Genomic DNA, 26,590 nt, shown 5'->3' with positions numbered 1-26,590 from the left:
CCCTATGTTCTTCCTCTTTCACTCTTTCTTTTTTATTTAGAATGTTTTGGGGCAGTGAGTGGGTGGGGGGAGTTAGTATGTTTTCTCAGGTGAATAAAGAATGAATATCTCAGATAATTTTGAGCTGTTGTGATAATCCTAGAAATATGTTTTCTATATTGGAGAGCATTCCGATCTTTTGAAAATCCTCTTGTTAAGCTAGTAATCAGAAAAAGGTGTTATCATAGCCCTTCTTGCATTTGTAGCACTTAGATTCTTAAACTATCCTTCTGCTAACCTCAGCAAGGCTTGGATTGGATTTGGGGTAAGAAAGGGGAGAACATATACAAGACAGAGTTCTTGTGTGGTAACAGGTGCAATAGTAATAGTAGTGGCATAAAGATTAAAAGAGGGTATGTTATATACACACTTTCTCCAATGCTACCTTCCCTTAGCAAAATGTGAGAGCAGTGCAAAAATTGCTGTTGGATTCCCGTGCATTTTTAATAATAGCAGCATCAACACAGAAACCATCAAACTATTAGAGGAAAACATAGGAAGTACTCTACAAGATAAAGATGAAGACTTAGAAAAGTCACCAAAAGTACACACAGTCATAGTCCAAAGAGACAAATGGGACTACATCAAACTAAGAAACTTCTGTACAGCAAAGGAAACCAAAGAGGCAACCCACAGAATGGGAGAAGCCAGCAGCGTTCCGTTACTGCAGGACCACCAAGTACCGAGGACTGCCATTGCTTCTGTGTGGTGATTGTGCGTGATCTCACCTCCAGGACTGAAGAGTGTCCCTTGGACTTGCACACGGGCCATCAGAGAGGTCTCAGGGGAGTGCTAAGGGCTCTTGTGAGACTTCAGCGGGGAGGACGAGCAGTGATAGCTAGAACTACATGCAAGCTGGGAGAGAATGGTGGGTAGAGGGAATGGCACTAGTGGTTGGCAGTAGGATGGTAGTAGGAGAGAGAGGTAGTTAGAACGGTGGTGTGGAAGAATGTGAGCTGAGGAGAGGCCAGGGATGCGGAGGAGCCACCGAGGGAGGAAGGAGAAGGCGTGAAAGGGGCAAGAAGGGGCTCAAACCCTTCCCCTCCCTAAAACACAGTGCCTTGGTTATTTTTTTCTGTACTATGAGATGCTGTGCACCTTTTCATGAGGACAGAGTTCTACAAAATCTTTGGAAATGGTTGAATATGATGTCCAGCTCTTGAAAAAAAAATAGGCTGCAAATTGTTAGTATTTTAGGCAGAGAGCAATTTACACTCATCTCTTGAATGAACACATTCAGATAACCCGGGGTTGTTCAGGGTCTTGTTTTCCAAAGGACCTTCCTTGACAGGAACAACTGTTAAAGCTGTAATTATTTGCACTTCAGCTCCTAACTAGATGTAATACTTTGAATAGGAATAAATCAGCTTTTAAATTTTTGCTTGTTTTTGAAAGCCATAAATACCTGTGGAGATTTTTACACAAAGAAGAGATGCTTAATGCTGGCTCCATTTTAAAATCACAAACAGTAGCTTAATAAAAACACATTGTATAGTTCTCTGCCAAAAGTTTCTGACAGTGATGCATTTTATGTTGTTTTATTATCAGTATAAAAGAGATTCTTGTTGGCTAGAAGAATTTAAAAAGTGTATACACTTAAAAATTAGAACTAATATAACAGAGCTAATCATTATTCCATTATTTCAATAGTTTTACTTATATTGTGTTATGAAATATTTTATAAGTAAAACAAGTGAATGCTTTGGCACACCAGCTCTGTTTATTTTTATTTATTTGAAAGAGATAGAGAAAGAGAGAGGGAGAGAAAGAGAGAAGTCTTCTATCCAGTGGTTCACTCTTTAAATTCCTCAAAAACCAGAGCTGAGCCAGGCTAAAGCCAGGAGACAGAAATTCAGTCCAGATCTCCCATGTGAGAGGCAGGGACCCACGTGCTTTGAGAGCTAGCACCTGCTTCTTTCCATTGTGCACATTAAGGTGAAGTTGGAATTAAGAAAGGAGCTTGAGCCCAAACCCAGGCATGCTGATATGGGCTGTGAGCATCTTAAGTGTTGTCTCAACACCTGCATCAAACTTCCATTCTGTTTTTTTAAAATTAATTAGATTTTCGTGGATTCAACAAAGTTAATAGATACAAGTCTAAAAACTACAGTGATATTTCCTTCCTTTGTTTTTTGCTTCCCTCCCACTCTGTCCATCTCATTCTCTATACCCCATTCCGCTTTCTTTCTTTTTAATTTTTGAACTAGTGTATTTAAATTTTACATGAAAAGAAAAGGCTTGTTGCTTTATCCAATAAGAAATTTATCATCTAGCCCTGGATTTTAAATGGCTCTTTTAAAATATTGTTTTTAACATTTTTTAGAAGATTCATATTTGAAAGTCAGAGAGAGAAAAGGAAACGAAACAGATAAATAGACAGACAGATGGATGATAGGTATGTTTTCCACCTGGTGGCTCATTCCCAAGTGGCTGTAATAACTGGGACTTGGCCACGTCAAAACGAGGGACCACTAACTCCTTCTCTGTTTCCCGTGTGAGTCAGCTGGGCCATCTTCTGTTGCTTCCCCGGGCACATGAGCAAGTATCTCAATCTAAAGCAGAGCAGCAGGGACTCAAACCATGCTCTAATACGGGATCTTGGCAGTGCAGGTTGCAGCTTAGCTCATTGTGCCATGGCGGTGGCTCCCCGTGTGGAGTTTTCTGTGAAACAGCCAAGCTGTTTCCCAAAGTGACGGCACCATTTACTTTGCTAACCAACCACATGTGAGGGTTCTGATCTCCCACGTGCTTGTTAACGGTTATGTTGATGTTTCTTTGATGACAGCCATCCTAGTGGATGTGATGCAGTGTCTCAGTGTTACTTTGATTTGCCTTATCTCATGGCTGTTGAAGTTAAAGGCATTTATTGCCATTCTCTGGGCTCTCTGTATCCTTATTGAGTTGGTTGCGTAAGTGTTGTTCTATGAAACTATTGCCTAATCCAGAAATCATAAAGACATCCACCTCTGCTGTATTCTAGAAGTTTTTCAGTTTTAACTCTTGTATCTAGGTCCATGTCCATGACCTCTGTATAGTTGATTTCTGTACATGGGATGAGGTAGATTTCTAATCTCTGTCCCCCCCTTTTTGGTTGTGTATATCTGGTTGTTACAATACCATTTGTTAAATTAGCTGTTTTTTTTTTCTCTATTGAATTGTTCTGGTAACATTGTTATAAATCATTTGGTCAATAATATAGGAGATTAATTTTGGAGTCTCAAATTTATTTCCTTGATCTATATACTCACATTTATACCAATCTACACAATTTTGTTTGTTGTATTTTATAGAAAATTTTGTTTATTTATTTTTCAATGATTCATAATTTATTGATAGGCGCTTAAAGTGTTAAGCCAGTATTTTATTTTGCATTGTAATCTTATATTGCCTTTCTTTTTTCTTTCATTTATTTGTTTATTGTTATCATTATCATATTATGATATAGTTCCATAGTCCCTGGGATTTCTCTTACCCCCTTCCCAAGTCCTATTCCTGCCCCACTGAGTTCCCCTATATTATTACTATAGAATAGTTCTTTATAAACAGTCATATGTCCATCATTGTGGGCATGGACAATGACAGAGAGTCCAGTATCCTTTTGTCAAGATATAGTTGATAGTTTTATTGGGAGTCCACCTTTGATCTTGAAGTACAAATGCATGCTGCGTTGTATCCTCACATCTGGATATGAGAGTCTCCATTACACAGTACATCCCCTTAAGTGAAAAGCCACAAAACAAAATCAACAACAGGAAGAAAAAAAGAAATTAAAAATGCCATGGAGTTAAATGACATACTACTGACTGACTAATGTGTCACTGAAGAAATGAAAAAGAAAATCAAGAACGTTCTTGAAGAAAATGAGGCTACTGTAAGATCTATGAGTCAGTGAAGAATTTAATGGGAAAGTGTTTTGAAGAGATGAAACCAAAAAAAAAAAATCCTTGAGATTAGTTTCCACTAATTTTTGTTGGTGAGAGATGTCTCCTGTAGGCAACAAATAGATGGGTTTTGTTTTTAAATTCCCTCTACAAATCTATGATGTTTGATTGATGAGTTTGATCCATTTACATTCAGGGTTAATATGAATGGGTGGTAATTTGGTCCAAAACAAAAAAAAAAATCCTGAATAGTTAACATAATCTTAACAGATATAAATTAAGTCCGAGGCATCAGAGCTGGATGGGAAGCAGCGCTGCCAGGACACGAACCGGCACCCATATGGAATCCCAGCACATACAAGGCAAGGACTTTAGCCACTAGGCTTCCATGCTGGGCCTACCACTGGTGTTTTATGGCCTTCCATACTTGTCCCTGACTGGGTCTGCTGAAAAGGCAGCCTGGCACCACTGTCTTCACTACTGAGTGTTTAAACTTATGATGCTAGAAGTCCTTAGCCCGTTGGACTCTGAAGTGAACAACCTGAAGGTCAACTGGTTGTGCCCTTAGATTTTCTCTCCACTGAGGAACATGATACCCTCATCTTCACCACCACATTCAATCTGTTCCATTGCCATCCAGTTCCTGTCAGGATCCCTATGAAAGGTGAGCAGTCTCTGCAGGTAATAGCAATGGCATGGTGCGTTTGTGAAGTATTTAGTATTTTTCATGGCGCTTGCACTGTATTATCTCATGGACAGACTATAAATTGTGGTGTCACACAAAATGACCTGTACTGAATTGTGCCATCTGGACAACATCCACTCATTCTAGTGGGGAGGTGAAAATTGAATCTGATTGGGCTCTTTGTTTTTTCCTGTTTAAACAACAGGTCATTTAAGGGCAGATCCTCAGCTACTGTGGTAGTCACAGGTCAGGGTTTACATAACATAATGTCAGTCTATTCTTTTTACCATTAGGAGTCCTGGGTATATTAGGTTTAAAATGCTTCCATAACTTAAGGAAGGTTTGCATTAATCTGTGAAATGATAAGGTGATTTTTCTGTAACAATCATGAATTGTTTACAGAAATTGGAAGGCAGAGCAAGGGAGAGAGAGAGTTTTCATGCACTGATTCACTCCTCAAGTGGCCACAATAGCAAAGATTATCCCAGGCCAAACTCAGGAGCCATGAGCTTTATCTAAACCTCCCACAGAGGTGCAGGGTCCCAAGCACTTGGGTCACCTTCTGATGTTTTCCTAGGTACATTAGTAGAGAGCTGGTTCAGAAGTGGAGCTGCTGGGACTTGAACTGTGATATGGGGTTCCACTATTTCAAAATATGTGCCACAATGCCAGGCCCAAGAAACTGTTGATTGACAACTGTTCCAACTAGAGTGTCTCATTTCTTCGTCTCACGAAGTGGCACTTGGGTCTGAATCATACATCTTCCCAAGCCCAGGCCAGTGTTGGACTCAGTGAGGAGGTTGGGCGTCTAGAAACAAGGCTCAGTGCACCTTTGCCCATGAAGTTAAGGGATCGGTTACTCTGATGGTTGGCATGCTGGTTTGTTTATGATTTATCACCAACCTTTACTGAAATGTTATGATTTATCACCAACCTTTACTGAAATGTTTGGCAAAACCATTTGTGAAGATTGGGTATAGTTTAACATTTCACATACTTAAATATGTTTTGCACTTTAAGATACTACTAACATGTAACGGAACTTTTCCGTAGTTGGTTTCAAAGCTGTTAAGACACATCATCATAGGGTTTAATGTAATATGAGAAACAAAGCTCAATGTATTTGGAAAAATGTCCCAAATGTTCTGTATAAATGCTCTGTTTTACAATTTTTTCTGAAGCAAGTGCAGAAATAGTATTTAATGTTTACCTAACATATGCCTAGAAAGGAAATCCATACCAAAGAAAGTAAATGAGCAGTGCTCTGTGTAGCCTTTCCAGGTAATATAGGATATCCAGTGAAATTTAACTTTTAAGAGATGTTGTGGTTTATGTAGCAATATGGGTTAGTTTTAGCAAACATATGTCTCATGTATTGCAGTAGTTGAGTAATTCATCTTCAACTTAGTGTCCTCTGCTTTAGCTGAAGAAAGTTGCCAACTCTAGGAACTGCTAAAGGGCTGGTGGAGGTAGAAATCAATATTGAAAGTGCGTTCATTCTTTTGGTAGCAAAATATATTGCTCCATTGCTCTCAAATGTATCTTCAAGTTCTATTTTTCTCTGAAAAGTTTGCCTTCTGTGCCAGCCTTGTGGCACAGTAGATTAAGGTTCTGCCTGTGATGCTGGCATCCTATTTGAGCACAGGCTAGAGTTCTGGCTGCTCCATTTTCCACCTGGCTCCAAGCTAATGCACCTGTGAAAACAACAGAGGATGGTCCAAGTACTTGGGCCCCTGCCACGTGTGTGGGATACCTGGTCGGAGATCTAGGCTCCTGGTTTTGACTTAGCCCTGCCCTAGCCATTGCTAACATTTAGGGGTAAACTAGTGAGTCCAAAATGCATAGAACCACTACTCTTTCTCTCCTTCTCCTTATCCACAGTCGTTGTGTTTTTGAATCATCTTACAGCAGCAGTTTACTCACTCCCACCATCTGTAACCAGAATGTACACAAGCATTTGTGTGCGCACACACACACACACACACACACACACACACACACACACACACATTCTATCTACCCTGATTTGCAAACTGCTCTACTCTAAATCAGTCTCGATTTGACTGCATTTTCAGTTTTAAGTAAATGACGGTTATTGAGATATAAATCTAATTATGTCAGATTTTTATCTGCATCAAATCAGGCAAATTTTGCTTCCTGGATTGCAAAGGTAGTGGATCCCATTTTCTCAGACAGATGGTTTTTGTGTCTTCAAAATTTGCATTTTTATTTCCCTTTCAGTCAACAGTGATGGGTTAGTTCTCGTTCCTGTTCTTTTAAGGTGATCTAGGGAGAGGAGAGTGCAATAGGTAATACCTGGGAACGAAATGTACTTTTTTCAGTTGACTCACAATTAATACATTGCAGTGGGAGGCAGAAATCCCTCTTCTGTCTTTACCCAGTGATGCAGATATTATTGGATGAATTACTTCAATAAAGCATCTCGTCCCTAATCATTTAGCTCTTACGATGTCCCAAGCCCCTCAAGATTCTTTTATTAGTATTTCCTAATGTTTGTTAAGGGAACATTTTCCTTTATAATGTCTCCAAACACCACTTCCAGGATGCTACATCATTATATTGTCAGCGAGGTACTTTTTCAATGATAGTTTTTTTTTGATTTCTTGCAAAGCTTTATTTTCCAAATGCGCACACCTCTCCACTGATGAATGTTCTGCAGGCTTCATTTTCCTTCTGTTCCTTAGTGACGATACAGGCTGGTTCTTACGAACACTTAGCTGGTCATGATTTCATTTTACCTTCTGTCAGTTTCACATGGTTCAGTTTCACTGTTGGTCACTGGTGTGAGCACAGTGGGCACCCAAGAGCCCTGGGAAAATCAGAAAAGACAGATGCAGGGGAAAATGTTGGATCTGGATTTCAGAAAGGTTCAAAGGCATGCGAAGTACTCAGTTCTGAGCATTTGAGATTAAGAAACAGCTCATGTGGCACACACACATGTTTAACAGCCAAATGGCTGTTTGAAGTGAAGTTTGCAGTGCCAGAGGAGCTTAGGTGGAATGTGGCACTCAAGAGGTAATGGATGAAGACTGTCATATGTCTTCCGTAGTAATGCAAAGAATAGAGGTCTTGGGGAGGGCTGAGGGGAACATCCCTTAGGCAGCAGTGTGGCTTTGGTCCTGCTAGAATTCCTCAGCCCTTTTGGACACTGCAGAAATGGTCCTCAAACTTCATGATAGGAGAAGCGTTGATATCATTGCAGAGATAACCGACTCCAATTTATATTTATTTATGTATTTACTTTTGTTTCTATGATACAGTTCTATAGGCTCAGGTATTTCCCCTTCCACCCTCTCCAGTGATAGCCCTTAACTCTTTCCCCTCATATTGTTACAGCAGTCTTGTCCTTCAGCAACAGTCCCAAGTCCAACATTCTGCTGTTTAAGTGTACCATGGATTGTAGGTATAGGCAATGGTAGAAAATCTAATATCACATTGTCAAGGTATATTTAACAGTTTCATTGGGAGTCCTCCTTTTATTCAGGAGTAAAGATGCATACTGTACTGTGTCTTTACAGTTCAGTATAATAGCCTGCATTATGTAGTTCCTCTAGACATTTTACCTATATATCTTTTTATCTTGTATTTTGCATAAATGCTGTCTTATATGAGAGAACATGTATTTGTCCTTTTGGGATCGGCTTATTTCATTTAGCATAATGGTCTCCAGTTGGGACCACTTTGTTGCAAATGGTAGAATTTCATTCCTTTTAAAGGCTGGATAGGATTACATAGAATAGCTGTGCCACAGTTTCTTTGTTTTTCTTTCGACAGGCATCTGGCATTGTTTCTGTGTCTTTTCAATTGTAGACTGTGCTGCTTTAAATAGAAAAGCACGGGTCACTTTCTTGTATGCAGATTTCATTTTCTTTGGATATATTCCCAGAAGTGGGATAACTAGGTCATATGGCAGATCAATTTTCAATGTTCTTAGCACTCTTCAAACTGACTTCCATAATGGCTGGACTAACCTACACTCCCACCAACAGCGAAGCACTCTTTCCCCCACATCGATGCCAGCCAGTATTGTTAGTAGAGTTCTGAATGTAGGCCAGTTTTACTGGAATTAGGTAGAATCTCAATGTGGTTTTCATTTGCATTTCCCTGATAGCTAGGGAGCCTGAGCATTTTGTTTTTCATATGTCCATTAGCCATTTTTTGAAAATTGTCTGCTCATTTCTTCTGTCCATTTTTTTTTTTTTTTTTTGCTCAGGGTTGTTTATTTTCCTGCCACTGAGTTTCTGAAGTTCTTTGTAGATCCTGGATATTAGTACCCTATCTGTTGTGTGGCGTGCAAAGATTTTTTTTCCCATTCTGCTGGTTGCCTCTGTCCCGTACTATGTCTTGAGGTCTGGAATTGTGATTCCTCCAGCTTGATTTTTATCCTTCAGGGCAGCAATTAGCAACTCAATTGTTTATATAGTAGGGAAGGAGTACTAATGAAATTTTAAAATGTAAACAGTGTCTTTTTTTTTTCTTAACTAGATAATTATTGTTTCTTTTTAACTTTGTTTTTAGTATTAATTTGTCAGTTTATTCCCCTTTCATGACAGGGGTAATGTTTATGTAGATTTTAGAACAGCCACCTCTCAAATGTAGCTAATTATGGGTTATACTTAATCATTCTTAATTAGAGTGTTTATGCTAGTTATACATAATTTCTTTCCATCTACCTAACTCTACTATCCTCAGTTGAAAAAAAAAAAACTTTTCTGAAGTTGAAGTACAACATAAATGGCTATGATTTTTGCACACTTATTTGCAGGTTTCTTAGATAAAGACTTTATTATTTTTTTTTATTTTCAAGGTGGATGTGTAGAGAGAGAGATGGGGAGGGGAAAGAGCCAGATTTTGCATGCACCCATTTGCTTCTCAGATGGCTTCAGCAGAAAGGCAAGTCCTGGGCTGGGCAGAAGCCAGGAACCGGAAACGGCATCTGGGTCTCCCATGCAGATGGGAGCAGTCCAGATATTTGCGTCATTTTCCACTGGTTTTGCCAGACACATTAGCAGAAAAGTGGACTAGAAATGGAGCAGCTGGGGTCCGAGGGTACAGCGCGGTAGCCTATCGGCTAAAGTCCTCTCCTTGAATGCTCTCGGATCCCATATGAGCACCAGTTCTAATCCTGGCAGTCCCACTTGTGGCCTTGGGAATCAGATGAGGATGGCCCAAAGCCTTGGGACCCTGCACCCATGTGGGAGACCCAGAAGAGGCTCCTGGCTCCTGGTTTTGGATTGGTGCAACTCTGCCATTGCAACCGCTTGGGGAGTAAATCAACAGATGGAAGATCTTTCTTTCTGTCACTCCTTTTCTCTGTATATCTAGCTTTCCAATAAAAATAAAAGTCTTAAAAGAAATGGAGCAGATAGGATCTGAATCTGCTCTTAGGGATGCTGGAGTTATAGGGCTGCCTAAATTTCTTTGTCTCAGGGTTGCTCCTAATTGTAGATATCTTATTCTGTCAGAAGAGTTCCTATTGATGTAAGATGTGCACCATTTTATCAGTAAGAGATTTTAGATGACCAATCATGTAATCACTTTTTAGCTTCTTTCTCTCAGATGAGTCTTTTCCAGTTGTAACTTTCTAGACTTCCCAACAGGTGACTGAGCTCGTTAGGTGGGAGAAACTGAAAATTGATATAAGACAGTGTGAGTTTTTGGCCGTGGTTTTCTAGGTAATCACACACACACACACACACACACACACACACACACACACACCATATTTGCAGTGCCTTCATCTGCAATTTTTTCCAAAGGCTCATTTCTATCTGAGAGTGAAAGAAAACATCTGGTTGAATTTTCATGTGTTCTACAGTTATTCCCTCACAGCTTTGGAGGCTGCAAGGCCAAGATCAACATTGGTTGGTTTCCTCTGAGCTGTCTGCTTGACTCGCACATGGCCCCGCTCGGGCTGCCTCTTTCGGTGGCTGTCTCAGTGACCATAAGCTCCCGGAAGCTTTTCCTCTTTTTGTAGGAGCAACAGACATAGTGAATGAGGGCCCACCTCGTAGCATCATTTCAGCCTGGTCGGTTTTTTAATAGACCCTACCTGTAAATATGGTTACCATTTGGGGTCCTGGGATTTGGGACTGCAGCAGAAGAATTTTGGCAGGAGGCTGATGAGAGCAACTCAGACCACTGTAGAATCTTCTTCATCGCTTAGGAACCCAACTCTGATTTCTGTTAGTCGTTTTTTTTTGGTAGTCACGATGAAGCTCTTTTCCCCCAGGAAAAGTTTCATCCCAGAAGCTATGTAGCCTTTGGCAGTTGTGTTGTCTCATTATTTTCCAGAAAAGTGGCTCTCTGTCTTTTTCAGGGGCCCCTGGATAACTCTGAGAATTTGATGAAAGCTATTCTATCAGTTAGCTTTGTTTTGACAAACCATTTCAGAAGTGGCTTAATGTGTATGTGATTGCTTTGTCTTTCCTCTCAAGGCTATGTGCCACATGCTGGGCTTGTTCCCACTGAGGTGGCTGCAGAGTGTTGGCAGGGCTCAGCTAGGCTTTGTGGCCACCTGGTTGGCAGTGGCTGTGCTGGCATCCAGTGGTTGGCTGGCTGGTAGTGCTCATCACCCAGCAGGTGGACCTACATGGAGACACCTGGGGATGATCACAGGGAGTTTAGGATCAGAAAGAGACAGGCAGCTCCAAAGAGCCAGAACGTCTCCCGTTGCTCATGGAAAGGGGGTAGCGGGTGGCATTCCTGTGTAGAGGGAATGCCTTGTGGTCATTCCTTGTGGTCTCCAAGGAGAAAAAGGAGGAGGAGACATAAATGAGAAAATAAGGCTCAGGTCACCCTGTTATGACACGATGCTGGTGCTCTTGCCCTCTGTGGGCATTTATGTGCTCAGTGTTGTGGAACCAAAACTAAAGCTGAAGTCACAGTTCAGTCAGTGGTCAAAGAATGGAAAGTTGGAGCCTCAGTCACAAGTCAGCATCCTAACACTCCAGGGGCTGTGGAGTCATGCCTAGAAGACGGTGGGAGGAAGACGCATGGCTATTCCCAGAGTCCCCATTTTGCTTCCTTCATGACCTAATATTTTCCATCATGGCAGCTGGTAGGCATGTCACTTAGCATGGAAATTAGGTTACAATGAAATCTGAGGTCTCCTGGAGGTCCCTTGGCTATGTTGGTTTTAGCTGGTTCTGGCCCGTTAGCTGGAAAAGTAACTTGAGACCACACAGCATCCTGCATTCACAGAGGAACTGTGTTAGGGTGGGGACACAAGCTTAGGTAGGCCCTGCAGGTTAGTCTTACAGATGTTTTTTTCCCTTTTAGATTTTCTTTTGTTGGGGGGTTGCGAAAAACTGACTTCCAAAGAAGTTAGATGCTGACTAATGGGAGTGAAATCGCACCATGATCAGGACATGCAAAAGGGGCCTGAGGATGTGCGGGCAGAGCACTTGTTGCCTTTGAGATGAGAACAGATGGAATTTGTTTACTTGGGGCGGGGTGGGGGGAGTTTGATGATGAAGACACTGCCTGTTTATATGGAGGACTTTGAATCTTGATGCGGCATTTATGTACTTTATGGAAGGACCACCGGACATGTTTTTGTATACTTAGAGCCAACAGAGCTTTAGTTATTTCAGCCCGATGCCCCCTTTATCATATTATTGAACACGAGAACATTTAATGTGGAGCCAGAATTCTGATACAGTGTGTTTAGTCACCGCTTGTGATGCTAGCATTCTGTATCTGGTCGACCTCCAAGCTGCCCTATGTTGATTCCAGCTCCCTGCTTGTGCATCTGAGGAAGCAATGGAAGATGACTTAAGTATGTGGTCCTGCAACCCCCATGGGTGATCTGAGTGGAATTCTAACCTCCTGGCTCTGGCTTGGCTCAGTCCAGGCCATGTAGGGAGTGAATCAGCTGACAAAAAATCTCTCTCTTGCTCAAGCAAATAAAATGTGAAACATGAAGAAAGTGATTACCTGAGTGACCTGGAAATGAGACATCTTGCAAATGCATACTATAAATCTTACATCAGGGATGTAAAATAGCAACTTATTGGTTATTTCTAATAGTCAATTCTGATTTATATCCACTGTGATTATTTTGATAGTGGTTTACTAGTCTCTTTGTACCTTAACTCACTGTCAAAGCTAACTGCTAGTCCCAGCTCTGTTCTGGAAAGGAGAGAGATCATGCCAGACCAAATGCAGGCTGTCAGGAGAAATTGTTATTAGCTAAGCTTGGAGGTGTGTGGGGGGAAGCTGCTGCCCCATGCCAGGAACCACTGTACTGCAAGACTGAACTCACGGGTTTTTAACCTTCCATTGGTGCACAATAGCCAAGGAATTTTCCTTTTCCTTTTTTCGTAAACCACCCAAGCCGTGGACAATGCAAATCATCCAATCTACTTAGGCTGTGCACACTACACCTGATTCAATCAACTGGAGCGGTGCACAGCACAAAGTATCCGGTCAACTTCGGTTCAGACTACATCTTAAGCCAATCAGCTAGCAAGCCTGTTTACTGAGGCACACAGCTGCGGTTAGCAACGGTGGAGACTCGGTCAAGGAGCCTAAAAGGAGTCGCATCTGCCCACTGCTGCAGAATGCTATCATGTGCTGCACTCCATTGCAGCTCTATTGGAGTTCTGAATATACACCTAAGTGCCCAGTTACATAACTGGATTATCAAACCATTCAATTAGGGCTGTGTGTGTGTGTATGTGTGTATATTGAATGTTTTTAGTACCATGTCTCATTTTTAGTACTGTGTTGTATTTCATTTCACAAATATGAAAGAGAAAGCTTCTGTTAGCCTAAAATTTCCAAAGAAACTGTGTTTCTCTCTATGATTTTTTTTTTCTTTTTTTTGTTAAATGACAAACCTTCCACAGTCTAACTTCATTTTTTGGGTTGTTTACATTGTGAAGCAATTTCAGAAGAGGTGAACATGGCAAATATGTTTTCTTCATCATATTTAAGCATGGTCTTCCCTGTCCATTATAAAGTAGAGTTAAACAGGGAAGAGGGGAGACTGTATCATTCCCATGATAATGCTGAGCCATGAGCATTCACCCTCAGGTGCACAGGGCAGTGGTCTCTGGCACTGGTGCGCCTTTAGGCTTCAAATTTATGGGTTGGCTATTTGTTCCACGTGTCTCAGGAGGGGTCCTGACAAGGAGGTGGGAGTCACCCGCGACATGTTTTACTGCTAATGGCTGACAGACACTCCAAGCAGAACAAGCAGAGGCACCTGATGCCTGGAAAAGGTGGCGCTCTGATCTGGAACAGGGACTCTTCTCCAATCTCAGGGCCGGAACACACAAGCAAAGACAGGAGAGGGTAATGTGCGTCCCAGGAAGAGGCTTCGGCAAAGGTGGGACACACAGAGGCTTCAGAGCAGTAAGAAACGGGGGCCGGTTTCATCGACCGCAGAAGGGTTGTTGTTTCTGGAAATAAACACATCCTCGGGCTCCCACTCAATACTGTTTCTGTGGTTTATTGGTGCTTAGCACTGAGACTGGCGCAGCCTGATTGTACTGCTTGATTAACTGCGGCTGTGAGATTTCCAAAGATACTTAAGTTTATTTTTTTTTTCTTCCCTTTCCTAGCTACAGCTTGAACATTGGATCTTTCTACCTTCCCTCCCCTTGCTTGGTGTCTGTTAACCTCCCTCCTTGATTTTCAGCCCCGAGGTACTGAAGAGTGAGCCGTATGGGGAGAAGGCGGACGTGTGGGCTGCGGGCTGCATCCTCTACCAGATGGCCACCCTGGACCCTCCCTTCTACAGCACCAACATGCTGTCTCTGGCTACCAAAGTAAGCAGCACAGGGAGGCAAAAAGGCTGTCGTTGCTAACACCCCCAGACTTTTATACAACTGTTAGTTCAAAGCAGGCATTAGTTTGTTAACTGCATGTTGTGGTTTCTTCTACATATATACATCATATCCTAGGGTGTATTTTCCTCTGTAATGGTTTCATTTATCATAGGAAAGTATAAAATTAAATATATCCCACTGTTTTTGGTCCTTTACTTTTCCTTGCACTTTGGACTCCCCACAATCCAACGCATTATATTATCCTGCACATCATTTTATTATAACTCCAAGGCTAACTTTAACTCAGCTTGGAGAGAATATTATAGTTTCATGTTCAAGAACTGTTTCATGGACAGTCTTTTTTTTTAACTTGGGATATTTTTTATTTCTGAGTCACATTTGTGTATGAAGTTATATTGCTTAATTAATAACTTTATTGTCACGGCCCAGAAAGGGTGAGCATGTGCAGATGCCGAGTGGTGGCTTTGTTGACTCTCATCCCCGTGCTGTGCTTGCTTTGTAGATAGTGGAGGCAGTCTATGAGCCCGTGCCAGAAGGCATCTACTCTGAAAAAGTGACAGATACCATCCGCAGGTAACCAGCCTCACAATGTTGAACACACCCGGAAAACAGATTGTTTTAGGGTGAATACTCATAAAGAGGAGGTGTCCTTAACCATTCCAAATCTACAAGGATGTCTCTGCAACATCAGTTGTCTGAGGGGCCAGGATGGGGAGTATTCCATTTGCTTGAAACACTGTGCGGTCACTAAGTGATTATTTGGATGGCTTTGTATTAACTTGCAAAATGTAGATGCTCTGAAAGTAAGACCAATAGGTTGAAAAGCTGCTAATTAACTAAAACAGAAACCACAGAACCATACACAAATATGGAAAAAGACAGGACACATGAAACAAACAAGCAAAAAATGCTGTGTAAGATACTGGAAATTTGTTGGGATTTTTTTTCTGGGGGTAGGTGTAAGCCCAGCATTTAAGACACACATACCCCAAACCTGAGTGCCTGGATTTGTTATCCCACTCTGGCTTCTCATTCTGGCTGCTTGTGCATGGGGAGACAGTGGTAAGAGCTCAGGCACTTGGTTTCTTCCACATGGGAGATCAGAATTGAGTTCCTGGCTCCTGACTTTGCAGAGCACGCATCACCCTGATGTGTCATGTACACACCTACCTGCCTGTTTGTTGAGTGTCTGCCTCTTTCTGTTAGTGAACCCAAGTGCAGGTAGTTGGGTTTCTGGACTCTTTGCTGTCCAGAGCAATGGCTGGCACATGTTTACCTGGCTGATGGCTGTTTCTGGGCCTTCTGGAGGATATGCAGATTGGCCCAAGGTTATTTCTTCACCACATGGCACTGGAGCAAATCTTCATTGCTTTGAATTGTAGGACTCTTCTAATCAGCTCACATGGTCTCTGCACACTTGGTTTGGGCTTGGTCCTAGCAATTGGTAATTCTCCAAGGGTAAACAAAGTGGCAAAAGCTTTTACATACATGCTCCCATCTGTGAAGGCTTTGCAGAGAGGGAGAGCTTGTTAACTTGAGGGCTGGAAAGAAAGTGGAGAGGTAGCAGGCAAAGCGAGGGAGAGAGCCAGCAATGATTGGCAGCTCAGGAGGGCAGTGGAGCCAGATAGACCAGGTACTGCCAATGCCACTCCAGTGGGGAGGAGAGAGCTGGAAGGTTATACCAGCAGCCTGGACTAGTGTACTTCCGCTACAGCAAGGCTCCTGCTGGCCACTTCCTGGGAAACAGAATCAGGGGCTCTGAGTCGGAGGAAGAAGAAGTTCTATTTGTCCACCAAGAAGTGCTGGTGAGAAGTGTTGCTTGCTGTAGACAATACAAGTGGAGGTGAAGTCAGCACATTCGGAGGCATCAATCACAACAGGTTTCAAAATGAGGACCGCTAACGGGGAGAATGGCATGACACTGGAAAAAAAATCACTGGATACGTGCCATGAAGTTTCAGAAAATAGAGCCGAGATCAGTGGGTGGAAGTGAAGAGGTGACTGTGGTCAGCTCAGCATTAGGAAGTGTGTGTCGGAAGGAGAGAGATGTGCTGCGGAGGGGAGGAGGCAGCATGGGGGAGCCAGTCATGAGTTCATGGTTAATGGAATGTTCCAGGGGATGAGTGATTGTCAGGGGCTCCAGATCAAAATGTTTCTGAGGGTGCGATTAATGGAAAACACTAAGTTGCCGAAAGTCAGCCAACACTAAATTCAGACATCAGGGTGCGCACGTACTGCAGCAGATGTTACTCAAGCATCCCTATTGTTTCGGTCTGCCTTACAGATAGTTCTATCTTTAGAAAACCTGACCAAAAGGCAAAACCGACTGTATTGCATATTAAGGTTCCTTTAGCATTTCGGTGTGAAAAATTTCCAGAAGAATTAAAGGAAAAAAGAAATCAGCATTTCCTACTTTTTTTTTAAGTGTCCTATTTTCTTGAGGAAATTGGTGCAAAGAAAATATGGAAACCAACGGGTTTTATGACTCAGCAAAACATCAGGCTGAAAGGCAATCACTGGTAACTTCACAGAGCTTTTGTGACATAAGGCAACTGCTGATGGGCAGATTCACTGTGATCCTTCTCAAACTGGGTATTGCTTGTGATCACACACGTCTTCTTTTTGCTGTTTTCCATCCTTGTCAGGTGCAGCAAACACAGTTTGCGTTGTAATGTACAGACTCCTTCCTCTGGTTTCCTGTGTTTACATAAGCACATTTTTATTTCAGAAGCTTCTCATTTGGACCAGGCTTTACATGAAAAGAGTAGCTTAGCATTCCTGAAGAGCTTGAGACAGAAAATAAATATATCTTCTTAAATATATCTTCTTGTTCTGATCACAACTATTTTTACCTCCCAGTGCATTGTTAAGTGAGTCTGTTTATTTATTTATTTTTTTTTAAAAGGGAGAACATTGCCTTTTAAGCCCCAAATATTCCAATTGCCTTGTTTTTCTCTCTCTTTGCCTAGTTGCGTAAGCAGGCTGGTGCCTTGTTTCCAAGGCAATTATAACAACTAATAAAGTTGATACTTTCAGGTAACTCTAAGGACAAGGACCTTAGTATTTTAACTTTATCTTCACCTCATTGTTTTGTGCTTTCTTTAAAAAAAGTTTATTTATTTTATTGAAAAGGTAAAGTGACAGAGAAGGGGAGGAGATACAGACAGAAATGTTCCATTGCTGGTTCACTCTCTGAATGACGACAGCTGGGGCTGGGCCAGGCTGAAACCAGCCTGTGTGCAGAAACCCAAGCATTTGGGCTATCTTCTGCTGCTTTGACCAGCCCTTCAGCAAGGATCTGGAATGGTAGCGGAGCAATGGGACTTGGACTGGTGCCCATAGGGGGTGGCAGCATTACAGATAGATGCTTAGCCTGATGTGCCACAGCTCTGGTCCCTCTTTGTTTCTTTCTTTTTCTTTCTTTTTTTAAGATTTATTTTTATTTGAAAGGCAGATTTACAAAGAGAAGAAGAGACAAAGATCTTCCATTTGCTGGTTCATCCCCCAGTTGGTTACAATGGCCAGAGCTGAGCCGATCTGAAGCCAGGATCCAAGAGCTAGGAAACTCATCCAGGTCACCCACATAGGTGCAGGGTTCAAAGGCTTTGGGCCGTTCTTTACTGCTCTCCCAGGCCACAAGCAGGGAACTGGATGGAAAGTGGACCGGCTGGGACACAAACTGGCACCTATAAGGGATCCTGGTGCATGCAAGGTGAGGATTTAGCCACTGAGCCATTGTCCAGTCTTCTTCTTTGTTTCTTAAAACAAGAAATACATATGATTGGGTACTGTATCTCTCTAATTCTTTCCATGGGGGTCTCTCACAGTAGAGAGGGTGAGGTGAGAACATGACAAGTTATTTTCCAGAATGCAGTTTATTTCTTACTTACTTACTCATTAAATCATTTGTTTATGAGGAATATTTGTTTGCTGTTAAGCATTTCTCTACAGTGCTTAGTAAGGAGTCATTTCAGAGCAGTGAGGCTCTGAACTTGTGATTGAGATATGTCTGGAAATCTCAGAGTACACAGCCAGGTACTTTGGGTTATGGACAGGTATATCCTTTATTTAATTTTTTTTTAAAAAAGACTTATTTATTTATTTGAAAGGTACAGTTGCAAAGAGATGGAGGTGGTCTTCCATACCCTGTTGTACTTCCCAAATGGCCACAATGGCCAGGGTTGGGGCAGACCAAAGCTAGGAGCCTGCAGCTCTATCCTGGTCTCCCACCTGGGTGGCTAGGACCCAAGTCATTGAGCCACCACCACCTGCTTCCCAAGGTGAATTAGAGATCTGGATCTCAAGTAGAAATGCTGGGACTGAAACAGGGGCTCAAAAGGGATGTCTGTATCACAGGCAGTGGCTTAGCCCACTGTACCACAATGCTGACACCAATTCTTTAGATGCTTCTTCACTGCTTCATGCCATTTTACTTGCTAGGAAGATCATAGTGAGGGGACACCTGTTCTTTCCCTCAAGAACTTTCTAGTCTAGTGGCAAAGCAGATGGTGATGAGGCAATGATTACACAGTGTTTTTACATATTTAAATGTAAAGAGTGGATTGAAAGCATATACAAAGGGGTCATTAAGTTTTTCTGAGGGCAGTCAAAACAGTCTAATTGGGAATTGGAAAAGAGCAGGAGTTTAACAAGCAGTTAAGGGATGGTGTCTGGAAAAAGGGTGGCAAATGGGTCAGAATAAGCACAGAAGAGTGGGCAGCAGAGGATGGCTGTGGTTATTGGGGAGGTGGAGGTGGGAGACTGTGGTGATTTGTTGCTGCGAGAGGGGAACAAGTGGAGGAAGGGAAAAGCAGATTAGGGGTACCTTGTATGGCATAATGGAAAGCTGAAGTTCATCCTACACAGTTTGAAGAACTATTGAGGATTTCGTGTAGATGAGTGGTGGAGTCATCACAGTGCTATATTTTTACAGTACAGATCAGAAGCGGATAAGATATGACTGTGGCACTGAGGAGACCATTTCAATAGTCCGACACATGATGATGAATCAATAGCAGTGATATTAGATAGGAAAGATATGCATTCAAGAAGTGTTTAGAAGATGGAAGCCATAGGATTTGGAACAGATGCAGAGAAAAGCACAGTGGATTGTACTTTTACAGTATCAGTTTGATTAGATACTAAAGCAGCCCCATTTTAAAGATGTGCTATCTAAAATTCAGAAGTGAAATAATTTGTCCAAAACCAGGGCTAATAAATGTCAGACTGGGATTCCAAACCCCGCTTTCTGATCTAGAGCCTCCATGCCTTCGACAATTCCAAAGTGCATCTCAGATCCTAGTGTTGGGAGAGAAGAAAAGGACGAAATGCTGGGAGTACAGGAACCTTTCTACTTCCCATTTATCACAATGTGTAACTATACACTTTGCTGTTTGATTTGCCAAGACACGTTCAACAATCAGCTAATAAGTGGCCTCTTAATGATACCTTGAAGAAATTAAAATATCTTCAGGCTAAAATCTTAAATATTTGGACTAAAGGCAAGGCTTAGATGTTGAGTGGTTTTGTTTTATTTCTTCCTGTCATGGCAATCATAACCAACCTCAAGTCAGTCAGCAATTGATAACCCTTTCAATTTTTTTTCTTACCATAATTAAGTAAAAGGAGATGAAGAACTTGATGTAATTAGAAAGTAGAAGTTCACAATTTAGCTTTATTTGTGACTATGGACAAAAGTAAGAACTTGACTATACAAGCATGCCACTACTCCAGAAGGCTCACTTCATGCGCCTCAACCCAATCGAAGAGCTTTAACTTCATTAATGCTGAGCGTCTGTGCTCCCCCCGTCCTGGTCTTGGGATTTAAGACTCTGTATTTGAAGCCTTGACAGTCTTAATAATTTTGTATTTGTGCCGGTGTTTTGGAAAGGAAGCCTGATGGAATAAGGATCTTACAGCGGGGTCTTGGAGTCCCAGCTCCTATCGTCATTCTTTCAGCTCCCTACCTTGTGGCATGGGTCAGGGTCATTGCTCCCTGGGTAACTATTGGCCTTCACCTCCACATCTCTCTGTCCTTGTCCAGTGACCACTGCTGAGTCTATGTCACAAGGGAAGGACTGCGTTCCTCTTTCCCTCTCCTCTCCCTGTGTGAGTGTGGGTTCAGATGGAGAGTTCGGGTGCTACATATCAGGGTAGGGTAAAGGCTTGATCTGTGATTGAGCTGGCAGCGTCATGGCAAATCTGATGGGTGACTCAGGGAGGGCCTAGTCCCCTCCACTCCAGCTGCAACCCAGGTACCAAGGATGACTCATCTTCTTGGAGGTTGGGATTTCCTAGCAGTGACCAGTTTGCCATCAGTTAGAACCTCGGGCTGTGGGAGAGATTGATTTTTCTCCCTCTGCACTGAAGCCCTCAATTTTCATTTTGAACCTACAAAATGTTGTAGCTGCCCTTGTCTGGACAAATGTCTTACCCTACTTTGTGTATAATAAACGCACAGAATGAACCTCATTAAATGTGAGTTCATCATATCATATAGTGCAGATCTTCTGCCTTAGAGCTCAAAACATAAGCACATAAAAATAATAAAGTAAGGTCTTAAAACCTGATTTCGATTCATGTGTATTTTAGTCATGGTTAATAAACTCAATAAGAAAGGATAATTAGCTCAGAGCTGTATTTTGACTTCTGCTGTGAGGAATAGCTGTGTACTAATAATGCCCACACCACGTCTGGAGACAGCAGTAAAGGTGGAAATCGCATTAAGTGGTGATGAGTTACCAAGTCAAATTCAAGTCGTGAAAATTAGACACTTCTCCCCAATTTCAGGCAATTTAACTTTTATTGAGAAGCATACATGACTTCAATGAAATGACGTAATTTGAACGAGAAGAAGATAGCATTTGAGGGCCCTGTAAAGAGTTTGTGGGAAAATTGAATTAAAGGTAGTTTTATTTGGGGGAACCCCAACATTGAAATTCACACACAGTGAGATTTGCCTTAATATTCACTTTTCATGAATTTTTTTAAGAGCTTTCTTGTTCATGGATTTCAAAGTCTTTTTTTTTTTTTTTTACTAAAATAAACTCAGTTTTAATTCCGTTCTTACATTCCTTTTTTTTTTTTTTCCCCTCCTTGGGGACAGGCAGTGTAACACAGCAAATGGTGTGACAATGACATTGTTAAAATGTTCCTGCTTTAGTCATTGTCATCTAATTCAGAAACAGAATAGTTATGCCAGAGACAGTCTGGCCCACAAGCCCAAATTTACTCTTGGCCCTTAATAGGAAAAGTTTTCTGGGGCTGCTGTGGTGGCTCAGCATGCTAATCCTGTGCCTGGGCTGGGTATCCCGTATGGATGCTGGTTGTGATCTTGGCTGCTTTACTTCCCATCCAGCTCCCTGTTTATGCTCTGTGAAGGCAGCAGAAGATGGCTCAAGTCCTTGGAAGCCTTCATTCATGTGGGAAACCCAGAAGAAGCTCTTGGCTCCTGGGTTTGGGTTGACTCAGCTCTGGCCATTGGTGAATAAACCAGCAGATTGAAAATATTCTCCCTCCCTTCCCCTATTTTTTTGGTGTCTCTCCTCTCTGTGAGTCTGCTTTTCAGATAAGAAACGGGGCTGGTAATTAGCACAGAGATGAAAACACTGCTTGGAATACTCCTAACTCATCCAGGAATGTCTGGCTTTCAAAAAATACCCTATGCTCCAGTGGATATTAGAAGTATTTAACGCATGCATGATTAATGCCCCAATGGTTGGTTCCATGGATAATTAGCAATACTTCTGTTAGTATTCCTTTTATTGTGCTGATTGTCATTTCCTGCCCCCCAAAACATAGAAAATGCCAACATACAATCAATATATAAACTTGCCTACATTACTATTTTTTAAATTTCGGAAGTATCTGTTACCTTGAATGGCGTGCTGGTTTTACAAGTATAGATACCTATGATCAAATTGTGGGCATTAAATAGCAAGTATACCTCAAAAAATCTGTTTTTTTTTTTCCTCTTTGAAAAAGAAAGACCCGTTAATACAATTTGGCGGCAGTACAGGCTCTTGACAGCATTTTCTGAGCAACCACACAGGTCACGTTATCTAAGAGTGGATCCTTTCATTCTTGTAGTCCTTAAAATCCACATGAGAGGTTTGGTGTGCTGATCCAGTTTCCCACGAGTAGCGGAGGAGCAGGAAGGTTAAGTGATTTGTCCCAACCTAGAAAGACAGGAGTTGGGAGGAAAGGCCCTCAGTGCCAGGCCTAAGAGTTGGGATTTCTTTGGTGGATAGTGGGGGAGGGGGGGCGGCTGAGGGCTTCGCCAAAGGGTCATGCTGTAACCAGAGATGTGCTTTATCTGCCGAGGGGGTGGTGGTGGTGGTTGTTCCATATCCTGTGCTTGAACTTGGGCAGAATCATCAGACATGACCCTGGTACTTGCTAAGCCTTACATTGTCTACTTTTCTTTTTAAAAATTACTTTTGTTAAAAAAAATACCCAAAAAACTTACTTTCTGTAATCACATAACCAAAATGTAAGTCATTCTGATTTCCCTGAAATGCTTTCTTAATCACAAACAAAACATCAGATGGAAGTTGTGCATCCTTGTCTGCATAATTCAGGGAAATCCAACCGACCAGCTGCGGGCAAACCAGCTTCAACAGCTGTTTGCCTTAAAGAGAATGAAACTATGTTGACAACCAATCACCAAAAAGGTCAAACGTTTTCCTTGTTATCCTGTATAAACTCTGCTGTAAACGCTGGAAGACAATCTTCTCATTCTCAATTCAGTCTTCGTTTTTCAGGCATGGTAAATTCCTACATTGGTTTATTTATTTATTTTTTTAAAGAGGCAGTTCACTCCCATTTGCTTGATGTGCTCCACAAACGCCAGTGTTGGTCAGGCCTTCCCGTGTTTTGGCTGGTAGGTCTGCCCTGAGCCTGGCAGGAGCCCAGTGACTTGGGTGAGCTCTGCTGCTTCCCAGGGGGCTGCGCTGGCAGGAAGCCAGAGGCGTGAAGGAACCCCTCCCCGGACTCTGCTCTGATTATCTACCAGGCTAAACACCTACCTCAACTTTTACAATTGTAAACTTTGATCTGGTTTTATTTCTGGCACTGCAGCTATCTTACCCCTCTGAGTAACTGAGTCGTGTTTTGTGCTGATTGGCTTAGTGTTTGGTAAAATTGTTAATCAAGCTGTATTACAATTGCCTGTATGCTTTGGGGGAAAAGTCAAAATGTTACCCCAGAAATCTTCCACCATTCCTTTTGGTGTGTCAAAGGTGACCTTCAGAGTCTCTATTATTGGATCTGCGATTCACTGACCGGTGACCTGGCAGGGTTTTCAGAAAGCAGCCAACCCACACAGCAGCACATGTCCCCATCAGCCTATGCTGAGACCCGAGGGAGTTTGGTGCTCCATCTCTGACTTTTGCCTTTTGGCCCAACGGGTAAACATGACTGCCTCCAACTCCTTCCCCAGATCTTGTCAAATCTTAGAGTCAAAGCAATGCTTGATGTTTGTCCACAGTACACACACCAGGGTGGACATGCAGTGAAGTGTCATCGTCACTTCTCTCTGTGATCTCGCCCCGACACTGAGCAAGGTTCTCATTAAGCTCGCCTTCTCTTAGGTGCCTCACTCCAGATGCAGAAGCCCGTCCAGACATCGTAGAAGTCAGTTCCATGGTATCAGATGTGATGATGAAGTATTTAGACAACTTATCTACATCCCAGTTGGCCCTGGAGAAGAAGCTAGAGCGAGAGCGGAGGCGCACCCAGAGGTATTTTATGGAAGCCAGCCGGAATGCTGTCCCGTGTCACCATGAGCTGGCTCTGCTTTCTCAAGTGAGTGCCTACCTTTCTCCCGGAGATGCATCCCATTAGGCTGCCTGAAGTTGTTCATATTTGTTTTTAGGAAAATCTAAAGTTACAAAAATAGTAGTTGCATGCGATATTTCAGTATTAGATGATGAAATATGTATATATAATTTAAATCCATTTCTATGCTTTATGAATGAGGCTCAAACAACTTGATATATACTGGCTCTTTCAATTAACTAATCCAAAGTTTATCGGGTATAGCAAACCTAGAGGTATCCAAAGGTTCTCCTAGCAATTCTTTAAATTTAAATTATGGCTTTGATATAAACAGCAGTGAGTGTCTACTCTACGCTGAATTTCGCCAGCAATCTGGTTGAATCTTGTGGGAATATAGATGAAAAAGCTACAAGTTCATTCAGAGAAGAAAAGAACGTTTGCCTTCCACGTTTTTCTTTCTTTCTCCTGCATTGGTCTGTGTAATTTCTTTCCTTGGGCTTGTGGGGGAGATTTAAAGCTTCCGAGAGGAATATGTCATTTCATTTTTCTTACTGATCACCTTTAGATTCGTGTTTCACTATTTAAATATAATCCTGGAACTTTCAGATTTGTGTCCTGATACCTGAATGGATTTGCAGGTCTAGTTTGAGGAAGAGGAACACAGCTACACCTGTCATGTTCGTGGGACAGTGCTGATGGGTCTCTCACCGCCTCTTCTCTTCTTTCTGTCTCTGTATTTTGTGTCAGTCTCTATGACCCACCTCTTCTCACGCTCTATGCCCAGCCAGCATAGCCTCAGTTAAGAGTCCTTCAATTTGGCAAAGTTGTTTTTTTTTTTTTTTTTTGCCCTATTTTAGGAGTGGAACAAAGTTCACAGATAGTCCAGCCATTCTTGGTCAGGATACCTGCTTCTTGAATTCCTTTTTAGATTCTGTAGGAACTAATGTACTTCGGAAATCAGCCCCAAAGCAAATGAAGCTCGGATGTCTTGAACTACTGTCTGAAGAGAAGGAAGGCATTATTGTTTAGTGGATGTTAGAGGTACCTGGAATCCAGCAAGATCCAGCAGAGTTAGTTTTCCTTGAGGCCAACGCTCGTTCATCTCCACTGCCTTAAATATTGAACTCAGTTGTCACTTTACAGCAAACCCGTGATGATTGTCTAAGGTTGTGGTTTATGCCTCAGAGCATGCAACTGGAGTTATAGCTCTCACTGAACGCATTTAAGTCTGCAGACACTGACAGTGAGAGCTTGTTTGGTTTGTTATTTTACTACCTAAGTTCATAAAAACTAAGCAAAACGTATGTTGTGTTGCGTTCTGAGCATAGTTTCGTCAGCAGACTAGAATTCAAGAGATTTTTTGTATATTTTATTTGCAGCCTTGATTAAGTTCTGTACTGAGAATCTACTTAGTCAATTTCCATTTGGATGTGAAAAATCAGATTTTATATTAGATTTGTGTGGCTGATGAGGGAGTTAGGTATTGGTTTAAAATGTAACAGCAAACATCCTCTAACTGTTAGCATACTACCTTGAGAAGAACCACTTATTAATTTTGACTTCTCAGCTTTACAGAAACTTGAAACATTTGGAGAAAAAAGGAATGCTCTCTGTACCCATCTCCCCCAAATGTAATAATTAGTTATTTAGGGCTAATTCTGTAATAACTAACCCTTGCTACTTGTTTCTCTCTACCTTTCCCGCATGAATTTGAACAGAATCTTAGAGATTAGAACATTTCACTAACCGGTATTGGAAAAGGCAGCTGCACATTTCAAGTGTAGATATGTAAGCACTTAGGCTATGGCCAGGTGAAACAGGTAAAGCTCTGAAGTCTAAGAATCCAGAGGTTGCATGCCCATTTGTAAAATGAAAGAAGGGGGACAGCTATTAACTTCCGAACAGGATGATAGTATCAGATAAATGAATGAACTTAAATATAGTGTGCAACTTAAAGAGAAACATGATATTGTAAGATAGTGTTACATAAAATCAGCAGTGCTTATGTTTGAAGAATATAACATAAGTTATAAGTGTAAGTCCCTGGGCGTGGAGCAGTAGCCTAACTGCTAATGGCCTTGCCTTGCATGATCCGGGATCCCATATGGGTGCTGATTCATACCCGGTGATCCTGCTTCCCATCCAGCTCACTCCTTGTGGCCTGGGAGAGCAGTCAAGGATGGCCCAAAATCTTGGGACCCTGCACCCACGTGGTCACCTGGAAGAAGCTCTTGACTCCTGGTTTCAGATCAGCATAGCTCTGCACATTGCTGCCACTTGGGGAGTGAATTAATGGATGGAAGATCTTTCTCTCTGTCTCTGCTCCTCTCTGTATAGCTGACATTCCAATAAAAATAAATAAATCTTAAAAAAATAGTTTGTTGATACAA

At 41.9% G+C, this 26,590-nt stretch overlaps 1 protein-coding gene across 4 annotated transcripts in view; it reads left to right on the top strand.

Annotated features, from left to right (window-relative positions):
* The window catches only part of NEK10 (NIMA related kinase 10), a 144,191-nt gene that overhangs the window by 68,547 nt on the left and 49,054 nt on the right, over positions 1-26,590 (top strand). For all 4 annotated transcript variants that reach the window (XM_040965365.1, XM_040965358.1, XM_040965349.1 and 1 more), the window contains exons 23-25: positions 14,273-14,402; positions 14,926-14,996; positions 24,014-24,227. In XM_040965365.1, the coding sequence (XP_040821299.1) occupies positions 14,273-14,402; positions 14,926-14,996; positions 24,014-24,227 (415 nt within the window). The remainder of the gene's footprint in view (positions 1-14,272; positions 14,403-14,925; positions 14,997-24,013; positions 24,228-26,590) is intronic.

Source organism: Ochotona curzoniae, unplaced genomic scaffold (genome assembly GCF_017591425.1).
Source record: "Ochotona curzoniae isolate NIBS_2020 unplaced genomic scaffold, NIBS_Ocur_1.0 contig_1302, whole genome shotgun sequence".
NCBI classification, from domain to species: Eukaryota; Metazoa; Chordata; class Mammalia; order Lagomorpha; family Ochotonidae; genus Ochotona; species Ochotona curzoniae.
Note: the sequence above shows the minus strand (reverse complement) of the source record. Positions and strands in the feature narration are given on the sequence as shown.